Raw genomic sequence first — 16637 nt, 5'->3', positions numbered from 1 at the left:
CCTTCCATCACCGCCTGCCTGCTCTGCTGCCCGCCACCCACACCCACTCACACTCACACTCACACTCACACTCGCCCTTTCCTCCCTCATCCTCCTGCCTGCCTGCCTGCTTCAACCCATCGACACAACCCCCCCGACCGCCCTTTCCCTCATCGACGAAGTGTATGATTCTTGCATGATTATTCCGTTGTCCGGGCTGCACACAAGTAATAGTCTTTTTCTTTTCTAATCTCTTGTCCTTTTCTCGCCGGCGCGACCCCCGTCCCCCGTCTCCCGAAACAGAAGGCATAGTCCCGCATCTCTAAAACAGAAGGCTCGCCCATCATGCCGTACAACACCCGTCGCAAATCGCTCTCCCTGCCGTCGCTAGGCATTCATGTCCCAGTCACCCACGCACATCGCGCTGCTGCCAGTCGAGCCTCCCCTAATCACCACGGCGCATCGTCGTCTTCATCATCATCATCAACAACAGCAGCAGCAGCGGCTCCTTCCTCGACGACTTCTCCGTCTCCCGCCGCAGACATGGACGCCCAGCAGCATCCCAACAAGAAGATAAAACGGTCGCACGGCGATGAGGCGCAAAGCCCCGTCTCGACCCCTGCAGCCCCCAAGAAGTTCAACCACACACCGCCTCCCTCGCCGCACGCCGAACGCTCTGCATCAGCATCCGACGAGTCGACCGACGCCGCTGTTCCCGTTGTCAAGAAAGTCGACCTCGAGGGCATCAATGATGAGATTGTCGAGGCTGTCATCGTCCAACTTCAGGACACCGGCAACCGACCCTATCTCGTCAAGGAGCTTGCCACTATCCTCATGCAGCAGCTCAAGATCGTTCAACAGTGAGTTTATTCTGCGTCTTGGATATGTAGTCTGCATTCTAACATGATCACCAGGTCTGCGAACCCATGCGCCATCATCTCCTCAAGGCTATCAAGCTACCTGAAGCGATCGTGCTGGACGGCGCTAGCCCCCTGCCCCTTGGCGAAGGAGCTGGAGACGGTGCATCCCCGGAGAACATACTTCTACCTCACCACATGCCCACATCAACCACTCCCTGGCCCGGCTGCAGTCCCACTGGCTCAGCGCGCCATTGTTACGCCTTCGCTATCCAGCGCCACTTCAACTTCCGAAGATGCCGACGAGGAAAGGAGACGGGAGTTGAGCCCTTCCCCTGAAGTGGATCTCTCCTCTCCCGAGTTCGACGACATGGACGACGACATTCCAATGCCGAGCACCCCGATCGGGTCGCTTACTTCTCGCCAGCCTCAGATTAGCACCTTCATGGCACATAATCAAAGAGGCGCCTCGCCTCCCCTGGAGAAAGATGAGAAGGAGTTTACCCAGACTGCAGATGGGCTGCAGAAGCGAAAGCTTACCGGCGATCTGCTTTCTTCCTCTACGAATCCCGTTGAGAACAACATGGACTTGGACGATGGAAGAGACGACAGCCTCTTTGGTGACTCAAAGACCTTGTCAGTACACCAGCCGATGGCTTTTATCACCAGTCCCGCGATACGCCCGAGCTTTGCATTCAACCTTAAAAAGGAGGGAGAGGCCGAAAGCTGGGCCAAGTTAGATAATATGCTCGAATGGGACCGGAGCCCCGAGAATATTGAGCTCGATGAGCTCGACGGATTGCTAAGCGGCTACTAAAATCTAAAATGGAGAAGAGATGGAGAAAAGGAAGGTGTTTGTCACTGGAGGGCAACCCCTAGGATGGTGATACCCCGGGATTTTAGGAGTGTGCTGTTTTGATTGTTTTCTCCTCCTCCTCCCTCTATCCTACGCAACACGTGTAACGCTTATAAGTTTTTGTTTGGCTTCGGCTCACCTCATATCCTGTACATGTACCAATATCTCATCGACACTTGATTTGGCGACTAGAGGAGAAGCGAAGCTATCTTTTTAGAGGTGTTGCTAGATGTAGAATCGACATGGGAAGGGCTGGAAAACAAAGACAAAAAGCAAAAGGCGGCCGGGTAAAAAGACTGGTAATGAAAAAAATGAAAGAAGAAATTCCCCTGTCACCTGAGCATGCATCCGTTCTATCTGTGCTATCACCAGTGATGATGAGGGCCCATTCTCCAAGGTTGTTATTGCTTGCAACGATGAAGCTCTCCCAAGAGCTGCACCTCGCCCGATTTGGGGGCTCTAGGCTCCAGCCACAGGCCAGGGGGGGCGGGAAGCCGGCATTTCATATGCTTTTGAATGTTCCTTTCCGGCTGACATGATTGGTCGGTGGAGCTTGTGCGACCACTTACACCCTGGGTACGCTGGCTGGGCTTGTCGGGAGGCCCCTTGTCGCCACGAACTCGTAGAAAGGGAAGGGGGTTTGTCAAGGTTTAGACTTGTCAACTTGAGTTTCCGCCGGACGTAAACCACCGGCAGGACGATCACTCACAACTGACTCGCCTTGAGGTGTGAGGGGAAGGGAAAATCGAGCTTCAAGTCAATTCGCACGGAGAGCGTCTACTTTATCGATTGAGCAAAATATGAAATCAGAAAAGCCTCCCGACGGTCGCCCGCTACCTGTACATAAATGCAAAAAATGGAAATGCGGTTGAGCCTCCAAGCGGAGCCTTGCCCCGACGTGTGGTTGCGCAAGCGAGCGCTTCGTTCCCTAACCTCCTTCGAACGACTTCATTCCGTTTCCCTCACTCGCTTCCTGCCGTATTCTTGTCATCATTGCCGCTCCCACCTTCAAAGCTGTTGTTGCCTTGAGACAAGCCCTTGTTGCTCCGTTCTTCAACCTCACCCTCATCAACATAAGATTGAGATATCTGCCTAAGAGCAGGTACGAAGCCATTGATGGCCTCACCCGCGAATCGCCGAAAGCTGCGCGCGCGAGACCCCAGGACGGTCAGAAGGCGGTGGCGGTCCACCTTGTAGCCGCCGATGGATGGGTAGATGGGCCCGCGCGCCGGCTCCTAGCCGGGCCGCAGTACGCCCTGATCCACCATGAATCTGGCGACCGCCGTCCGGTAGCTCGAGCTGCATCCGGCCGGCATGGAGACGTGGGAGTGGCAGATGTGTGAAAGGGCCACGGCCCACATGCGCTCAATGTGCTTGTCGTCCTTCGCATCATGCAAGTGCGGGTTGCGAGTTTGGATCTGGTAGATGTGCACCGACGAGTTGTTCTCAGGTGATGACATCGAGGACCCGAATTGCTCAAACACATCGAGGAAGTGGAAAGGCTCGATTGCATAGCCCGATGCAAGTCGCAGCTTCAATGCAAGAGATATGGACATGGCATGCTCGCCCGCATTTCCCGTTGCGATGCCCTTGACCAGGTGCTCGTCAGTGCCATTGCTTGGACTATCGTCTCCCGTTTGCAACATGACTAGCAAGCGGTTGAGCCAGCTGTTCACGATCCGCGAGCTTCTTCCCTGTTGACCAAAGATGAGTTGACCGTCCTGCACTTTGGGCTTTGACGCCCAGGATATGCGCACCATCACGTCGTCGCTTTGCTGGGAAGCAAGATGCAGCCCAGCTGCGAAGACCTTGCAGTATTCATGCACCGAGCCAGGGACAAAGTTGTCCGCATCGATGAAGCCGATATATTTCCTTGTAGTAGTTGCGGCGAGCACCAGACCCAAGAGCATCGCCTCCCCCTTGCCGTTGCGGATGAGTCCAGCATCATCCAACAGCTCAGGCAGGCCTGCTTGCTTTAAGGCGGCTGCAGCTCCTGGGTCTCGTTGATGGATTGCCACAGCAGATCGGCCGGTGGTCTTGCAGAAGTGCTGCAGGAGATCGACCTCATCTCTAGCTCCTTCCGTGGAAGAGTTAGAAACCAGAATGATGAGGCAGCGGTGTGGAATGGAGCTAAGAACGCCTTCGATCGTGGAGATGTCCTCGTTCATGCAAGGTACTACGATAACAAGCTGGGCTTCGATGGCGCGAAGATCTTCCGTGGACACAGAAACTGTGCCATCATCGCGTCTCGTGTTGTTTGATGAGCCATCGTCCACAGGGGTGGTGCTGCCCGAGTCGAGCTCCACGACCCGCTGGAGAGAGTGAATATGTACGTTGCCAACGCTTGAGGTCACAGAGGCAGTAGTGAGACGCATGATGGAAGCTTCTGGGTTGCTAGATGGGGAGAGAGAGGGAAAAGGGGATGATGGCTGATGAGGGTCGTTGCAGGTTCGACAAGATATAGGCCGTCTTACTCTACACAGTCAGTCACCAGGTTGAGGTGACTCGAGGGCAGGTGGGTTGCCCAGGTGCTACAGTGGAATCTTGTCTCCTACGTGGTGCGCTTAGAAAGCAGCATCGTGGCTTCCTTTTTCATCCATACCTTCCTTCGAGCATCACAACCCAAAGCTTCACCGAGGCGAGAGAAGGAAGGGACCATCATGCGATGCCAATGCCGTCGCTTTCCAGGGCTCCAGCAGCTGCTGACCTCGTGATACAGATATCGCGCTTCTGCAAATCGTCGTCATGCCGCGTCATTTCAGGGGGTGGCTACTGGCAGGTCTGGCAGGTCTGGCAGTTCGGGAAGGTCTGAGGGTCCGAGGGTCCAGATACCTAGTCCACTGGCAGTGTTCCAGGAAACGTGGTATCTCGCCGCGGGCTTGAGCGGCACCCGCTCGTACCGCTGCCGGACGGATGGGGACCGGTGAGGAATTGCACCACCTGGCTGCCCCCCAGGCGATCATTTCGCACATGGAGCACCGGTCCCGTGACGACAAGCAGGGCGGGATAATCACGGATTGGGAGAGCTAGCGGTATTTCGGCAGTTTTTCTTTGCCGGGCGATTCGCCAAAGATAGCGTATTCTGAATACAGTGTTTTACATTCTACATTTCCGTACGTGTCGCGCCGTTTCCACTCTCTTGGCACACATGGCAGACATGTTTGACAGTGCCGGCCTTTGTGCAACCTCGAGTAACTTCTACCGGCTCTCGGCAGGAGCCGAGCGCGGGACCTTGCTGCCATTGCCACCCTCGGCACCAGGGCGAACCAGCTGGAGCTCGACCCAGAGCATTGTGCCCGCCTGCAGCACGTACGGCCGCTCCACGCGAACGACCTCCAGACCCGGTATCGTATCAGCGGCGGCCCTGACGATGCCCTCAATGTCGCGATTCCACCAGCATCCAAACCTTTGAAAGTGGCTCGGCGCATACTTGTCAAGCATAGAGTTGATAAAGTCGTACCAGCCCCGACCGTGCTCCAGTAGGATGATGCGTCCCGTATTGGGCTGCAATGCCCCCGCCATTTCCGACAGCAGACGCGACGGTTCAGCTACACTGCAGAGTCCAAAGGTTTGCACAATGGTGTCGTACTTCGTAGGCGAGGATGCAGAACCATCGGAGGAAGGAGGTGCTGGCAGCGATGCTTGTGCGTCGCCTTTGAACAGCCGGATCCTACCGTCGCCCAGATTGACAGCAAGCGTATTTCCTTCGGCAGTGGGTAAAGATGATGTTTTACTTTGCCCCTTGTCCTGACCCTGGGCCTCAGCTCTCTGCCTTCGTCGCTTTGAGATGAGCTCAGGCACAGCTTTTCTCAATTTGCCCCAAGATACTTCCAGCACGTCCGTTGAGATGTCTACGCCCGTGAAGCTCAGCAACTCTGGTGAGACATCGTCCCGCTTCCATTTGCCGGATTCCAATTTCTCAAGGCGTTTGCGTTTGCGCTCTCGCTCGTGCTCGGTCTGCTGCTCTCCTTGTGTGGCAGAGGCCATTTCCTTGATGTCTTCCCAGTCATAGTACTCCAGATTCCGCCCCGTACCAACGGCAACCTCGAGAACATGCCCTCTTGCCATACCACCTATAATGCGCCGCAGCTTGGTGATTCCCATAAGCCACTCCGGCCAGTCAAGGCTTGCATCAAAGGCGCCGGCAGATATTTTGCCCTCCCGCAGCTCGGGTGGCCGCCCCGTCGGACTTTCAGATTCTGTGTTCTCGTCATGATTGTGCGCACACGGAGCTGGTTTGAAAACGGAGATGGCAAGCGAGGAGAGATAGAGCCCCAGACATGCAGCAGCCAACCCAGCTCCGACCAACGGCAACTTGCGCTGATTGAACAGGCTCGGAAGGGTGTCCTTCTCTGGCGATGCAGATGACTTCACGGCATTTGCTTTGGGCAGAGGAGTTTTGGAGCCCCTCGATGCCCTTGAAGGTCTAGACCGTGCCGGTGTGGATGGAGGCTTCGCTTTGCCTGATCGACTGGAGGCATGGAACTGTCGTGCACGACCCGGCTTGTATGAACTCTGATAAGCGCGGATGCATGCTGAAGGCCTCCATAGGACCTTCACTTTGACCTGCCGCAAGGGTGTCATGAGCGGTGTTGATCTGACCTCCGTGTCATCCCAAACGTTGATAAGACTGGAATACAGGTTCCTTCGAGGACTCTGCTGATCGAACTGGCAGGTCAGAATCTGAGATAATGCAATGCCTTGCAGGACTACTGCGAGCTCGAAGCCGGCCTATCCCAGGTTCAATGGAGCTTGTTCATTGGCTGACTTCCTCCAGAACTGGATGCACCTTGAAAAGGAGACAGAGGTTGCAGCATCATGCGATTTGCACGTGAGCCCAGCAAAACCCTCCGATTGTAACGACCGGGGTGCTTTCCGCTAGACGTGTTTGGCCTGGGCTTTGGTCCACACCGGTGACCGACGGAAAGAACGTCCGGCCAGTCGAAAAGCGGGGCCCAACAGGGGGCTAGATGAGTTACCCGGTACTTTGGAATCGTGCGACCTACTGGACTTCCAGCAGGCAGCTACGGCGTGATCCGTGATAGCTCGCGACGTCACTTTATGCGCCGCCGGAGCTCAGCTGCAAGCTCAGCTTTCTAGCAAACACCACGATAAGCGACTGGAAACCCACCATGGCGACGCAGCAGGACCTCCAGGAGCTCCTGCGCCTCCAGACTGCACGAAAATTGCCGATGATGCAAGCAATGGCACAGATCAAGTCATTGCAGGCGGTGAATCTTCGTAGGTGAGCGAGCTCCCCCCACACTCACTCGCCCCGCCGCTCGAGCTTCACAGCCAACACACCCGTGTCACCCAGCATACAGCAAATCGCCGAAGCGCCCCTTCCGACGGTTGTCACAGCAATTTCGGATGACAAGGCGGCAAGGTCACTTCAGAATGCTTGCAAAGCGCATCTCAAGAGGTTCGGGACGGGGAAGCGTCCTGCCCCAGCTGCGGGGGACGAAAGCGCTTCGAAGCGAGCAAAATACTCGGCGTCCGGTTACAGCGATGACTTCTTACTTGGGCCGACTCAGATGACTCCACAGCAACTCGAGAGCTCCCTAGAACTGCCAGTGTCTACGGACGAGGAAAAGATTGCGCAAACGGCTATAGTGACAAATCGAGCGCCTCTAGTCCTTGCGTTTGCGGTGGAACTGCTGAGATACACAATGCCTGAGCAGCCGCCCTCAAGCCGGTTAAGTCTTGCTCAAGCAGTTGTCAGTGCCAATTCGAGATCAAAAGCCGTCAGTATAGGTCTTGACAAGGGCCCTAGTGCTGATGATGAGGGCTGGGGTGAGGGCCAGCCAAGAATACGTGTTATGGGCCGTGATATCGCTGTGTTGAAGCGTGGTGGCTATCAATGGAAAGGAGACGAGGTTGTGGAAGAAACAGAGAGCAAGGCGGATAGCCATTTGGAAGAGTTACCCGAATCAACATCATCAACGCTTAAAGGCGACTCTTCACAGTCTACGCAAGCTACAATAACGCAAAGTACAAATGTCTGGGCTTCCAGTCAACCGATTTCCCTTAAGTCGTCAACATTTATTGCACGTGCTGCAGTTATCACAGATCCATCACAACGGCAGAGCCTCATGAGATCATTGTTTGAGGCGCATCCGAATCTGAAGACAGCAAATCATAACGCTTGGGCATATCGAATAAGGCCGTCTCAGCAAAGCAGCTCCACTTTCATGAGGGAGGACTCATTCGACGACGGAGAGTCGGGTTGTGGTGACTTGATGCTGCGCATCATGAAAGAATCTAATGCGGTAGATACGATTGTTGTATTGACCCGATGGTTCGGAGGCATCATGCTCGGTCCTGATCGCTGGCGTTTGATGAGAAATGTCGTTACGAGTGCCCTGTCTGAGCGGCTTCGAAAGACCGGCGCCGAAGTCAGCATTGGTGGTGAGGCAGTCTGGGGTCTGGATCTGGAGGGCATGAGGAATAAGTCAGCAACAGGCGGCCATGGGAGCGGGACCAAAGCTCGTGATGCAGTGATAGGAGGCATGCAGATTCATAGACCAGAGGCTGCGAGGAATTATATTCTCAGGAGCTTTGGAAGCCCATTAGAAACCCATGGTGCCGACAATGCTGAGTCGCCAACTAAGTCTAAGGCACCGGCGAAGAAAACACAGAAGATTCTAGATGCAGAGAAGGCTGAGAATTTGGGGCTGCTTCTTGGAGCACTACGGCTTCTATTTGATAGTTGGGCGGACCACCTCACAGCTGGCGAGCTGGATCGGAGAGCCTGGAGTTGGTATGTGGCAATCCGCCCTGAGGTAGAAAGCGGACCATCAGGCTGGGGCGCAAAAGGCCAGTTGAAGCTGCAAGATATCTTGAACCTGCGCCGTAAGCCATCGTAGCTAGGCAGGCTCACAAAGACCGACATAAGAACATCTGATCCGATACCCTTAGTGCCCGACTGTTTGATATAATGTAAATATTTGTACATGAATAAAGGTTATCGGTACCGCCATCATTGCTTCTTGAGAGACTTCTTTGTATTAATATGGGTCTAAATGCCGGCACCCCTTGAAGAAGGAGCTGCCAAACGACGACTTTGTGCTGCTTTTTGATTTGTGCTTTGTAGATTAGAACCTACCTTGCCTAATAACCAACGTGTTACTCTTCATATGCAAGGCCTCTGGTTGCCTCTTTGCCCACGTTGGTGCTCCTAGTCGCTCTGGCAAAACTTCACTGCTCGATGTTTCCATCCTGCTAGTATTCTTGAATTCACAAAATACTAGGCTAAGCCAAAATGGTGGGTCAATTCTTCCCTTGGAACCGTTTCGTTCATTATAAGACCTCTGGTTGGAGTCCACAAGACATTCAGTCGGCTGATGTCGAAGGCTTCGCCCGTCTAAGTACCAACAACAACTCATATTATCTTGACGAAGAGCCACTGATCATCTCCGCGGACGGTGCCTGCCATCTTAACGGCGAGAAACATGCTGAAGCAGCACATGGAGTCTTCGTGGGTCATAGTGGAATTGTGGCATGTTGGAACGAGAGCGCGAGGCTTCGGTCTTAAGCAACCTCTCAAAGGGCCGAGCTGGTAGCTGCTATGTCAGTATTCTCCTTAAAGGGAATACTATATAGCCTTGTAGCCTACAATTATTCATATTCTCTGCTTCTCATGTAACACCCGCAATCTCGAACGTGTTGACACTAATCGAAGGGATAGTCGAGCTGTCACTATCGGCATGAGACTGACTCGTCAGTTAAACTCCAATGAAGTCATCATCAAGATGGATCCAATGTACGTGGTTCAAGGTGTCACCAATTGGATTTTCAAATGGAAGGGCAATGGCTAGACGACCTACAAAGGAAAATACGTCGCGAATCGCAACTTATAGCGTGCCCTACATACTGGAGACGAAGTGTCAGATTCCCGTGCTCTTTTGGCACGTACGTCGCTGGAGCAACGAATATGCCGACCAGGAGGCAAGCCGTGCCTTGAGATGATGCTCATTGGGAACTTGTGTGTCTCCTCGCAGGAGTCTGGCGTGAACAGCACATCAGAAGGCGTTTGAATGTGATAACAGGAGGCGCGTTACCATAGCATTATGTCTGTGGAGGTCTTCGATTGGAGATGGAAGGTTTCGATGCTCGAGGTGGGATTAGGATACAACCCCTGAATTCAAGTATGGACACTACTAAAGAGGGAACATCAGGGCCATCCTAAGGAGTGTGGCTTGATTGATCGCTTTCATGTTCAACAAATACAGCCTCGAGTAAATCTGTGTCAGCTATAAACGACATTGGCCCTGAAGAGCCAGAAAATCGAATGATTATCGGAGCAGAATGCAGCCCTCGCGGTCTAGACACCAGCGCACTCTTGAGGAGGCCGTTTACAGCAGTAACGCTCAATACCGTTTATACATTCTACTTCATCATTACCAGGGAACTGACTCGTGTAAGGTACTAGCTAACTTAGAAGGGCATTTGCGGGTGCGGCCCAGGCGTCGTCGATGAAACGCTTGACCAAAGGGGAGCGTAAGTCATCAATCCGTTTCGTCTTGCCAATACCGATAAGTTAAACGATAACCGAGAGGAATGCTTTGCACACACAGGGATGCGGCTCGCCTATCGTCACCCTGTTCCCCGTCCGATATCATTGGATGCACACTCCATGAGCCCCGTTATGTGAAGTCCGAAAAGCATCGGAGAGGCTCATTGTCTATCTGCGTGGCTACCATGGCAGGTCCAGCCTTCCTGTCAACGTCTCACTAAATTGTCAGGCCATTTCTCAGGCCATTGCTTAGGTCCTTGTGCACCCGTCCGAAGCACGTCGGAGAATTAAATAGACGTTGCCGCTGCCAACCACATGGCATTGGCTGCCTTAAATACACAACGTCTCCCCCTCGGTCTCTTTGACTTTTCCTATATCATGGAGGTTCTTTCACGGGCCGTGATCATATCAAGATGGTCAAGAAAGTTGTTCTAGGTCTTCTGTTTTGCCTTCCCCGATGATTTTCGGGCATTGACCCCTCCTCTCAGCTGCGCAATTTCTCAAAAAGATCGCCATCTCGATTGCCCTTTTGCGATGCAGTTCTTCAAAAGAGCAATGATTTCTGGGGATGAGGTAATCGCATCGTGAGGTAGGTCATGGTCTCCCGAATATTTAAGAGGTGGATGAAGATCGAAAGACTCGAGAGAACGCGCGGTTGCACAAAGCTCTTTCGAGGCTCGTTCAGCAAACCCATCAAAATTCTTAGCGTGAATCGAGAAAGAATCTTTTTCTTTTTCTATCGGAAGGTAGTATCAACATGAGCAGACCTACGAAAGTCAACTTCCCAAGCCGGTGAATCGACGTTGTGGGAGCTCTCTTACTTCTCTCCATAAACTCTTCCCCAAATCGAAAGGGCGCCGCCATTGTTATCGGTCACCCAGTGACTGACATCAAAGAAGAAACGGCTGGTTTATACGTTAGACTCCTGTCTGAGCGTGGCTTCATTGCTTTGGCTTTCGACGTCGCATACTAAGGCGAGCGTGACGGCGAGCCTCACGGACCGGAGGATCCTAAGCAGAGAGGAGGATGTCAAGGCGAAAGTCACATACCTGACACAGAGACACGAGGTCGACCGTGAGCGAATCGGAGCATTGGGTATTTGCGCCTCCGGCGGCTACGTACCGGTTGCTGCGCAGACTGATGATCCGATGAAGGCCGTGGCGACAGTGAGCGCCGTTTGCACGGGCCAATTGCACGCGAGGGGATCAAGGATACACAGGCCACCGTCGACCGGGAGTCGCTTTCCAAGATACTCGAGCAGGCTGCAGTAGACAGAGAACGAGGAGGCAAGGACGGGGAGGATTGATACTCTTCCTGTCTTGCCAATGGACCCCCACGACATTCCCGACCATTTGCCCCCTCTCCTGAAGGACGGCTCCAAGTACTATTGGCAAGGGAAGTGGATGTATCCCAGGTCACTTAGCTCCTAGGTCAATCGCAGCTCGGAGCTTCTGTCACACTACGACTCTTTTCTCATTCAAAGACATGATCTCACCCCGGCGGCTGCTTATGTTTGCCGGGAGTGAAGCTGACATGTTGTATCACCGTGAGAACGCCATCGCCAAGGCCAAGGAGCTTAAGGAGGTGTTGTTGTTGAGGGCTAGACCCCACATCAAGCCGTACGACGAAACCGACGAGAGCCTGCCAAAGTTGGTGAGCTTCTCTGGCAAGGCTCTTCCCATGTGAGGCCTGGCTAGCCGCATATTGAGGAAGCACCAAGAGTGGCGGTCTGATTTACCGTGCGGAATACCCATTCGGGATAACTGGTCTCAGGGTGCAATGTCTGCAGTCAACGCGATTGTTCTGCATCAATGAAATGTTTTACCTTTTCCCCCTCGGCTGCCATCTCCGAGATTGTGCGTTCAGCTGAGAATCTGTGTATGTACTGCCGAGTTGATGCGCGTTGGTAAGATGCCCAATCCATAAAGAAGGCTATCTTGCGACCAGGCTCGTATTGTTGAAGTGGCTGAAAAGGCAATGCTGAGAAGGATTGGACTACATTGGGCCAGGCTCGCTATGTGCAACGGACCCTAGCGATTCAGCCAGGATCGAGGGTTGACGAAGTTGAGCTGGACAAATTTCAAAGAGAGGAGACAGAGAACACACTCCGGCTCTTTACAATGCAAATGTCTCGGGCCAGCATGGAATGCATGCAGCTTTCGCCGGGTCAGGCAGGACCTTCCCGTAGCAGTCACACTGCAACTTAGCGGAAGAACGGGCATCAAGGATGTCGCCGCTGCCGCGGATTTTGTGGAGTTGAGACGAGTTGACTCGTGGATCAAGAAGAAGCAACTTGGGTCAGGATGCATCGAGCGTGCATTAGCTTAGTCATCGTTCAGTGTAGTGGAGGGTCGAACCATTGAGACCCAGCCAGCATTCTTCCACAACTTTAACTCTTCCATCTCATAACCCTCTAAGATAGCCTTTCCAACGCTGCAAATCTGAGTTGATAACTGTAAGAGGAGGAGGAGAAGAAGAAGAATGAGCAGCAGCCCGACCGACAAGGATAAGGAAAAAGAGAAGCCCAGGAGTGGCCGTGCACCCACGTCATGCCTCGAGTGCCAGCGGCGCAAACAGAAGGTATGTTATACTACACCAAAAGCAATCTTGAGGAGCTCACAGGCTTAATTTTTCTATAGTGCAGCCGTGAGTGGCCATGCAATCACTGCCAGTCTCGTAAAGTCCCTCATCTTTGTCACTTCGCAACGAAAAAGAGCACTCCGGATGGCGATTCTCCTGGGTCTAGCGCAAAGTATGTGGGAGCTCCGTCGGAACCCCAGTCTTCACCCGGTCCGATTAACACCTCCTAGGCTACCAAAGAAACGCAAAGATGAATCTTCAGAGTCTCCTTACGAGTCTTCCATTTTCCCCGAAGACCCCGAGATCGACTTAGCAAATGGCTTAGCCAAACTTGGCTATATGCCCACCCACCAGGTCTTCGACATTGGACGCGCCGCGGGGAATGTAAGTCTCACAAACACGCACGAGTCAGTCTAGTAATTAAGCATGTATGCTGAGGCTATTCAAGGATGGTATCAAAGGGCGTGTGGGCTCTCCATCGGGTCAGACGGAGGAGATTGAGGCAGCACTCAAGAACATCCTGCCGAAACCGTACACAGGTTGGCATTCTTTGCTCCAGCTTTGGCAATTTACAAAACTGACATTGGGTTAGATTGTCTCGTCCAGAACTTTCTAAATGGGAGCAACTACCAGTACTATAGCATCTACCCTCCCGAACTGCAAAAGCAGTGTGAAGACTGGTGGGTGCTTCGTTCTTCGGGGCAACGGCTGCAACCAGAGATCACTTGCCTACTTCTCCGAGTGTGTGCATGCTCGACGCAATACTTGGAAAAGTCATTACGCGAAAGACTTGAGTTTGAGCTCGGAGAGAAGGCGCAAGCACTCACAGATCGTTTCCATATTGCCGCCCAAAAACTGAGTGCAACCATCCCGCCAGGGGGAGGGGGCTTGCAGCAGGTTCAGCAGCTTTTCCTCACAGCAACATGGTACAAATCGGAAGCTTTCATGATCGAATCATGGCATGCAGTCAGTGCTGCCATTCGGGAGGCACAAGAATTAGGTTCGTTGACGTCTATTCCCTCTTTCATGTGGTGCTAAATCCCACTGAGCAACTCCTCAATGCTGTATGTCCCCGTACTAACATTTTCAATCAAGGCATGCATGAAGGGACCGCGGGGAAGAATCTTGACCCCTTTGAGCGAGAGATGCGACGGCGCCTCTGGTGCATCCTTTGGGTGTGGGATTGGTGGGAACTCCTGACTCCTTTTCTCTATGTCGAGTGATGCTGATCGTGATTCAGGCAAATGTCAACAATCCTGTCTCGTCCTATCATAATTGATCACAGCAGGTCTATTCTCGAGGCACCCGATGAAACGCTTGAAGCTAACCCCGCGACGATTGGCAAGCCGTCCCCGATCCATCATGTTCTTCTCCAATTACAGCTTGGACGACAGATGGACAAACAATTCCAGGCTCTCGGCGGTGAAGTCAGCACGCAACAAGTTCTAGACTTCGAAAAGGGAATCGAGGACTGGATGGCTACATTTCCTCCGGCCTTGAGAATGACCAACAGAGATGCGCGCTGGGATGAAAAATACCCCAATATTGCCTTCCAACGTTGCCAGCTTAACATTATTGGAGATTGCTACATCTTAGCTCCACTTAAGGCATATCTTATAGGAACGCCAAAATCAGCGACCCCAGAGGAAGTCAAGCGGCTCCGTACTCGTGGAGTTGACGCCTGCCTTAATTTAGTGAGAACATCGAAGGAGTTCTACGACCTGATGTATCCTGATTACGTCAAGTTTCACTTCATCCTTTTCTTTATGTTCGATGCCTGCACCGTTCTTTGCTCAGCCATAATTCACGATACTGAAAATACCTTGCCAAAGAGAGAGCAAGCTATCGCCCACCTCAAATTGGCCATTGACGCGATGGATAGTGTTAGCGATCTATCCAAAACGGCTGTCATGACGGTCTCCGTTCTCAGGAAACTCGTTGCGTGTCTTCCCTTGTCAACACGGGAGAGAACAGTTTTAGAGATTGGTGCCTCAAAACGACAAAAGAGAAACTCACCAGCTTCCGATATTAGCTCCATTAGCTACCCAGCAACAAGCAATAGCAGCTCTTCCATCGCGGAATATTCACTAACTGGCGAGACGGCCTCTTTCATCCCTGGACCTGTTGCAGCGGATTGGCAGTTTGGTGATGTACCATTTCAGCCCATGCAACTCGTCCAGCCCGTGGTCGTGGACGACTTGACAAACAATCTCGGTCACCTCGAACAACTATGGCATTGGGAACATTTGGATTTGGACTTTTCCGCTCCATTATCTACCAATACCTTGTGAACATTTGCGTCCTTGATGTATCCTTGATGTACTAGCATCGGATCTTAGAAGGGGTTTGGGTTTTCACGTTTTGCAGTCATGACCTCACGAATCAAAAAAAGCTAAATAAAAATTAAAACGAATTTGGGATCATGTGCACTTCTGTTTGGTGACGGAAGGGGTATAAATTTGGCGCTGAACCATGCCATTATTTGGCCGACAAGGAGTTCTAGCTTATTGTCTCCCCCCGACATTGCAAAATCGCGGTCGTTATCATTTTATAAGTTGGGGATTGACTTATACTATTTACAACGTTATGTCTTAGCATCTAATCAATCATTATTCGGTATCATTCGATTTTCAAGGTCGCTCACCGTGAACCGAAATGGGCTTCATAGATGATCAACAATGTCAGTACATCCAGAGACGAGGGTTTTCGAACAACTCCACGATTTTCAACATGCGATTGCTTATATCCAGTTATTCTTCGCCTCCCTAAGTAGCCGCAATATCTGCCATCATCGCATTTTGCAGCGCATCCCAGAAGGTACATGAACTGTAGTCAACCACGTCAGTAACCACTCCTGACGCACTAATGTTGATGCCCAAGGATCCATCGATGGTATATGCAGACCAGCCGTTTCCTGGTGAACCAACTGCGGCCATTTGTGTCCACGCACTGGACAGGTACGCACTAATCTCCTTTTCAGCATCATTGAAGCTACAATTTCCGGTCGGCAGCGGCAGGTTCTCGACAACACCAAACACAAACGGGATCTCAGAGGTGTGCGTTGCTCCTAGAGCCTCGAGAATAGTTGGATTGTTCGGAATGGCTGTCTCCCAACTACACGATGGGGTGTGCCCAAAGGAATAGGTGTAGGCTGGTACTCCTTTCTGTACTGCTAGATTCAATGCTCGGTGCGCTGTACAATGGAATTTACACGCCGTGTAGACTGTCGACATGGCTGTGAAGACTGGTATCGGCGAAGCACTAAATTCGGATAGTGCATATGTTTGATTAACTGTTGAAGCGAATGGGCCAAAGTTATAATCCAAGAATTGGTCATAGTCTGCCGATGTCAGATTGAAAGCTGCCAAGCCATACTGATCAAGGACGAAGAGCGACCCTTCGTTTGTATTTGACCCCATGATGGATGGTACCTTTACACCGACTTGTGAAGGCGCAGCCGGTATCACCTTCCCGTCAATCAAGGGTCCCCACGATGGTCCACGGCCTTCATTGGTATACGGTGTTCCTATGACGGGAACTCCGCCGCTAGGCATGTTGTTGGAAGCATTGCTCAGTTCTTCGGTGGACTTGGATCGAAGGCAAGCCGCATCAGTTATGCTGCAGTTGAGCAGGCTGACAAAGAGCTCATTGTACTGCTCTGCCTGGGCTACTGTTGCCAAGTCGACACCTCCTCCGGACTCCATGATAGCAGCACTGATGAGCTCTGAGGCCTGAGGCAGAGTGCTTATGGCAAATGTAGAATAGGCACCTGCTGACTCTCCAAATAGGAGAATCTTTGCCTAGACATCATGTCAGTGATATCACATCAGGAACGAGTTCTTTTGAATAT

General features: G+C 52.3%; 3 protein-coding genes across 3 annotated transcripts; 1 reads left to right on the top strand and 2 right to left on the bottom strand.

Moving 5' to 3' along the window:
- Positions 1-522: 522 nt before the first annotated feature.
- On the top strand, positions 523-1653 carry UCRPA7_733 (hypothetical protein; the record flags this gene model as incomplete). The annotated part of the gene is made up of 2 exons (XM_007913327.1): positions 523-839; positions 894-1653. 2 exons carry the CDS (start codon positions 523-525, stop codon positions 1651-1653), a joined length of 1077 nt encoding a protein of 358 aa, XP_007911518.1.
- A 1274-nt stretch (positions 1654-2927) lies between these two features.
- Positions 2928-4067, bottom strand: UCRPA7_732 (putative mannosyl-3-phosphoglycerate synthase protein; the record flags this gene model as incomplete). Its single annotated transcript, XM_007913326.1, has 1 exon — positions 2928-4067. One exon carries the CDS (start codon positions 4065-4067, stop codon positions 2928-2930), a length of 1140 nt encoding a protein of 379 aa, XP_007911517.1.
- Positions 4068-4890: 823 nt separating this feature from the next.
- On the bottom strand, positions 4891-5760 carry UCRPA7_731 (putative methyltransferase oms1 protein; the record flags this gene model as incomplete). Its single annotated transcript, XM_007913325.1, has 1 exon — positions 4891-5760. The coding sequence occupies one exon, from the start codon at positions 5758-5760 to the stop codon at positions 4891-4893; it is 870 nt and encodes a 289-aa protein (XP_007911516.1).
- Between the last annotated feature and the right edge of the window lie 10877 nt (positions 5761-16637).

The sequence above is a fragment of the Phaeoacremonium minimum genome, assembly GCF_000392275.1.
Source record: "Phaeoacremonium minimum UCRPA7 unplaced genomic scaffold PA7_03_scaffold_40, whole genome shotgun sequence".
Classification (NCBI taxonomy): Eukaryota; Fungi; Ascomycota; class Sordariomycetes; order Togniniales; family Togniniaceae; genus Phaeoacremonium; species Phaeoacremonium minimum.
Note: the sequence above shows the minus strand (reverse complement) of the source record. Positions and strands in the feature narration are given on the sequence as shown.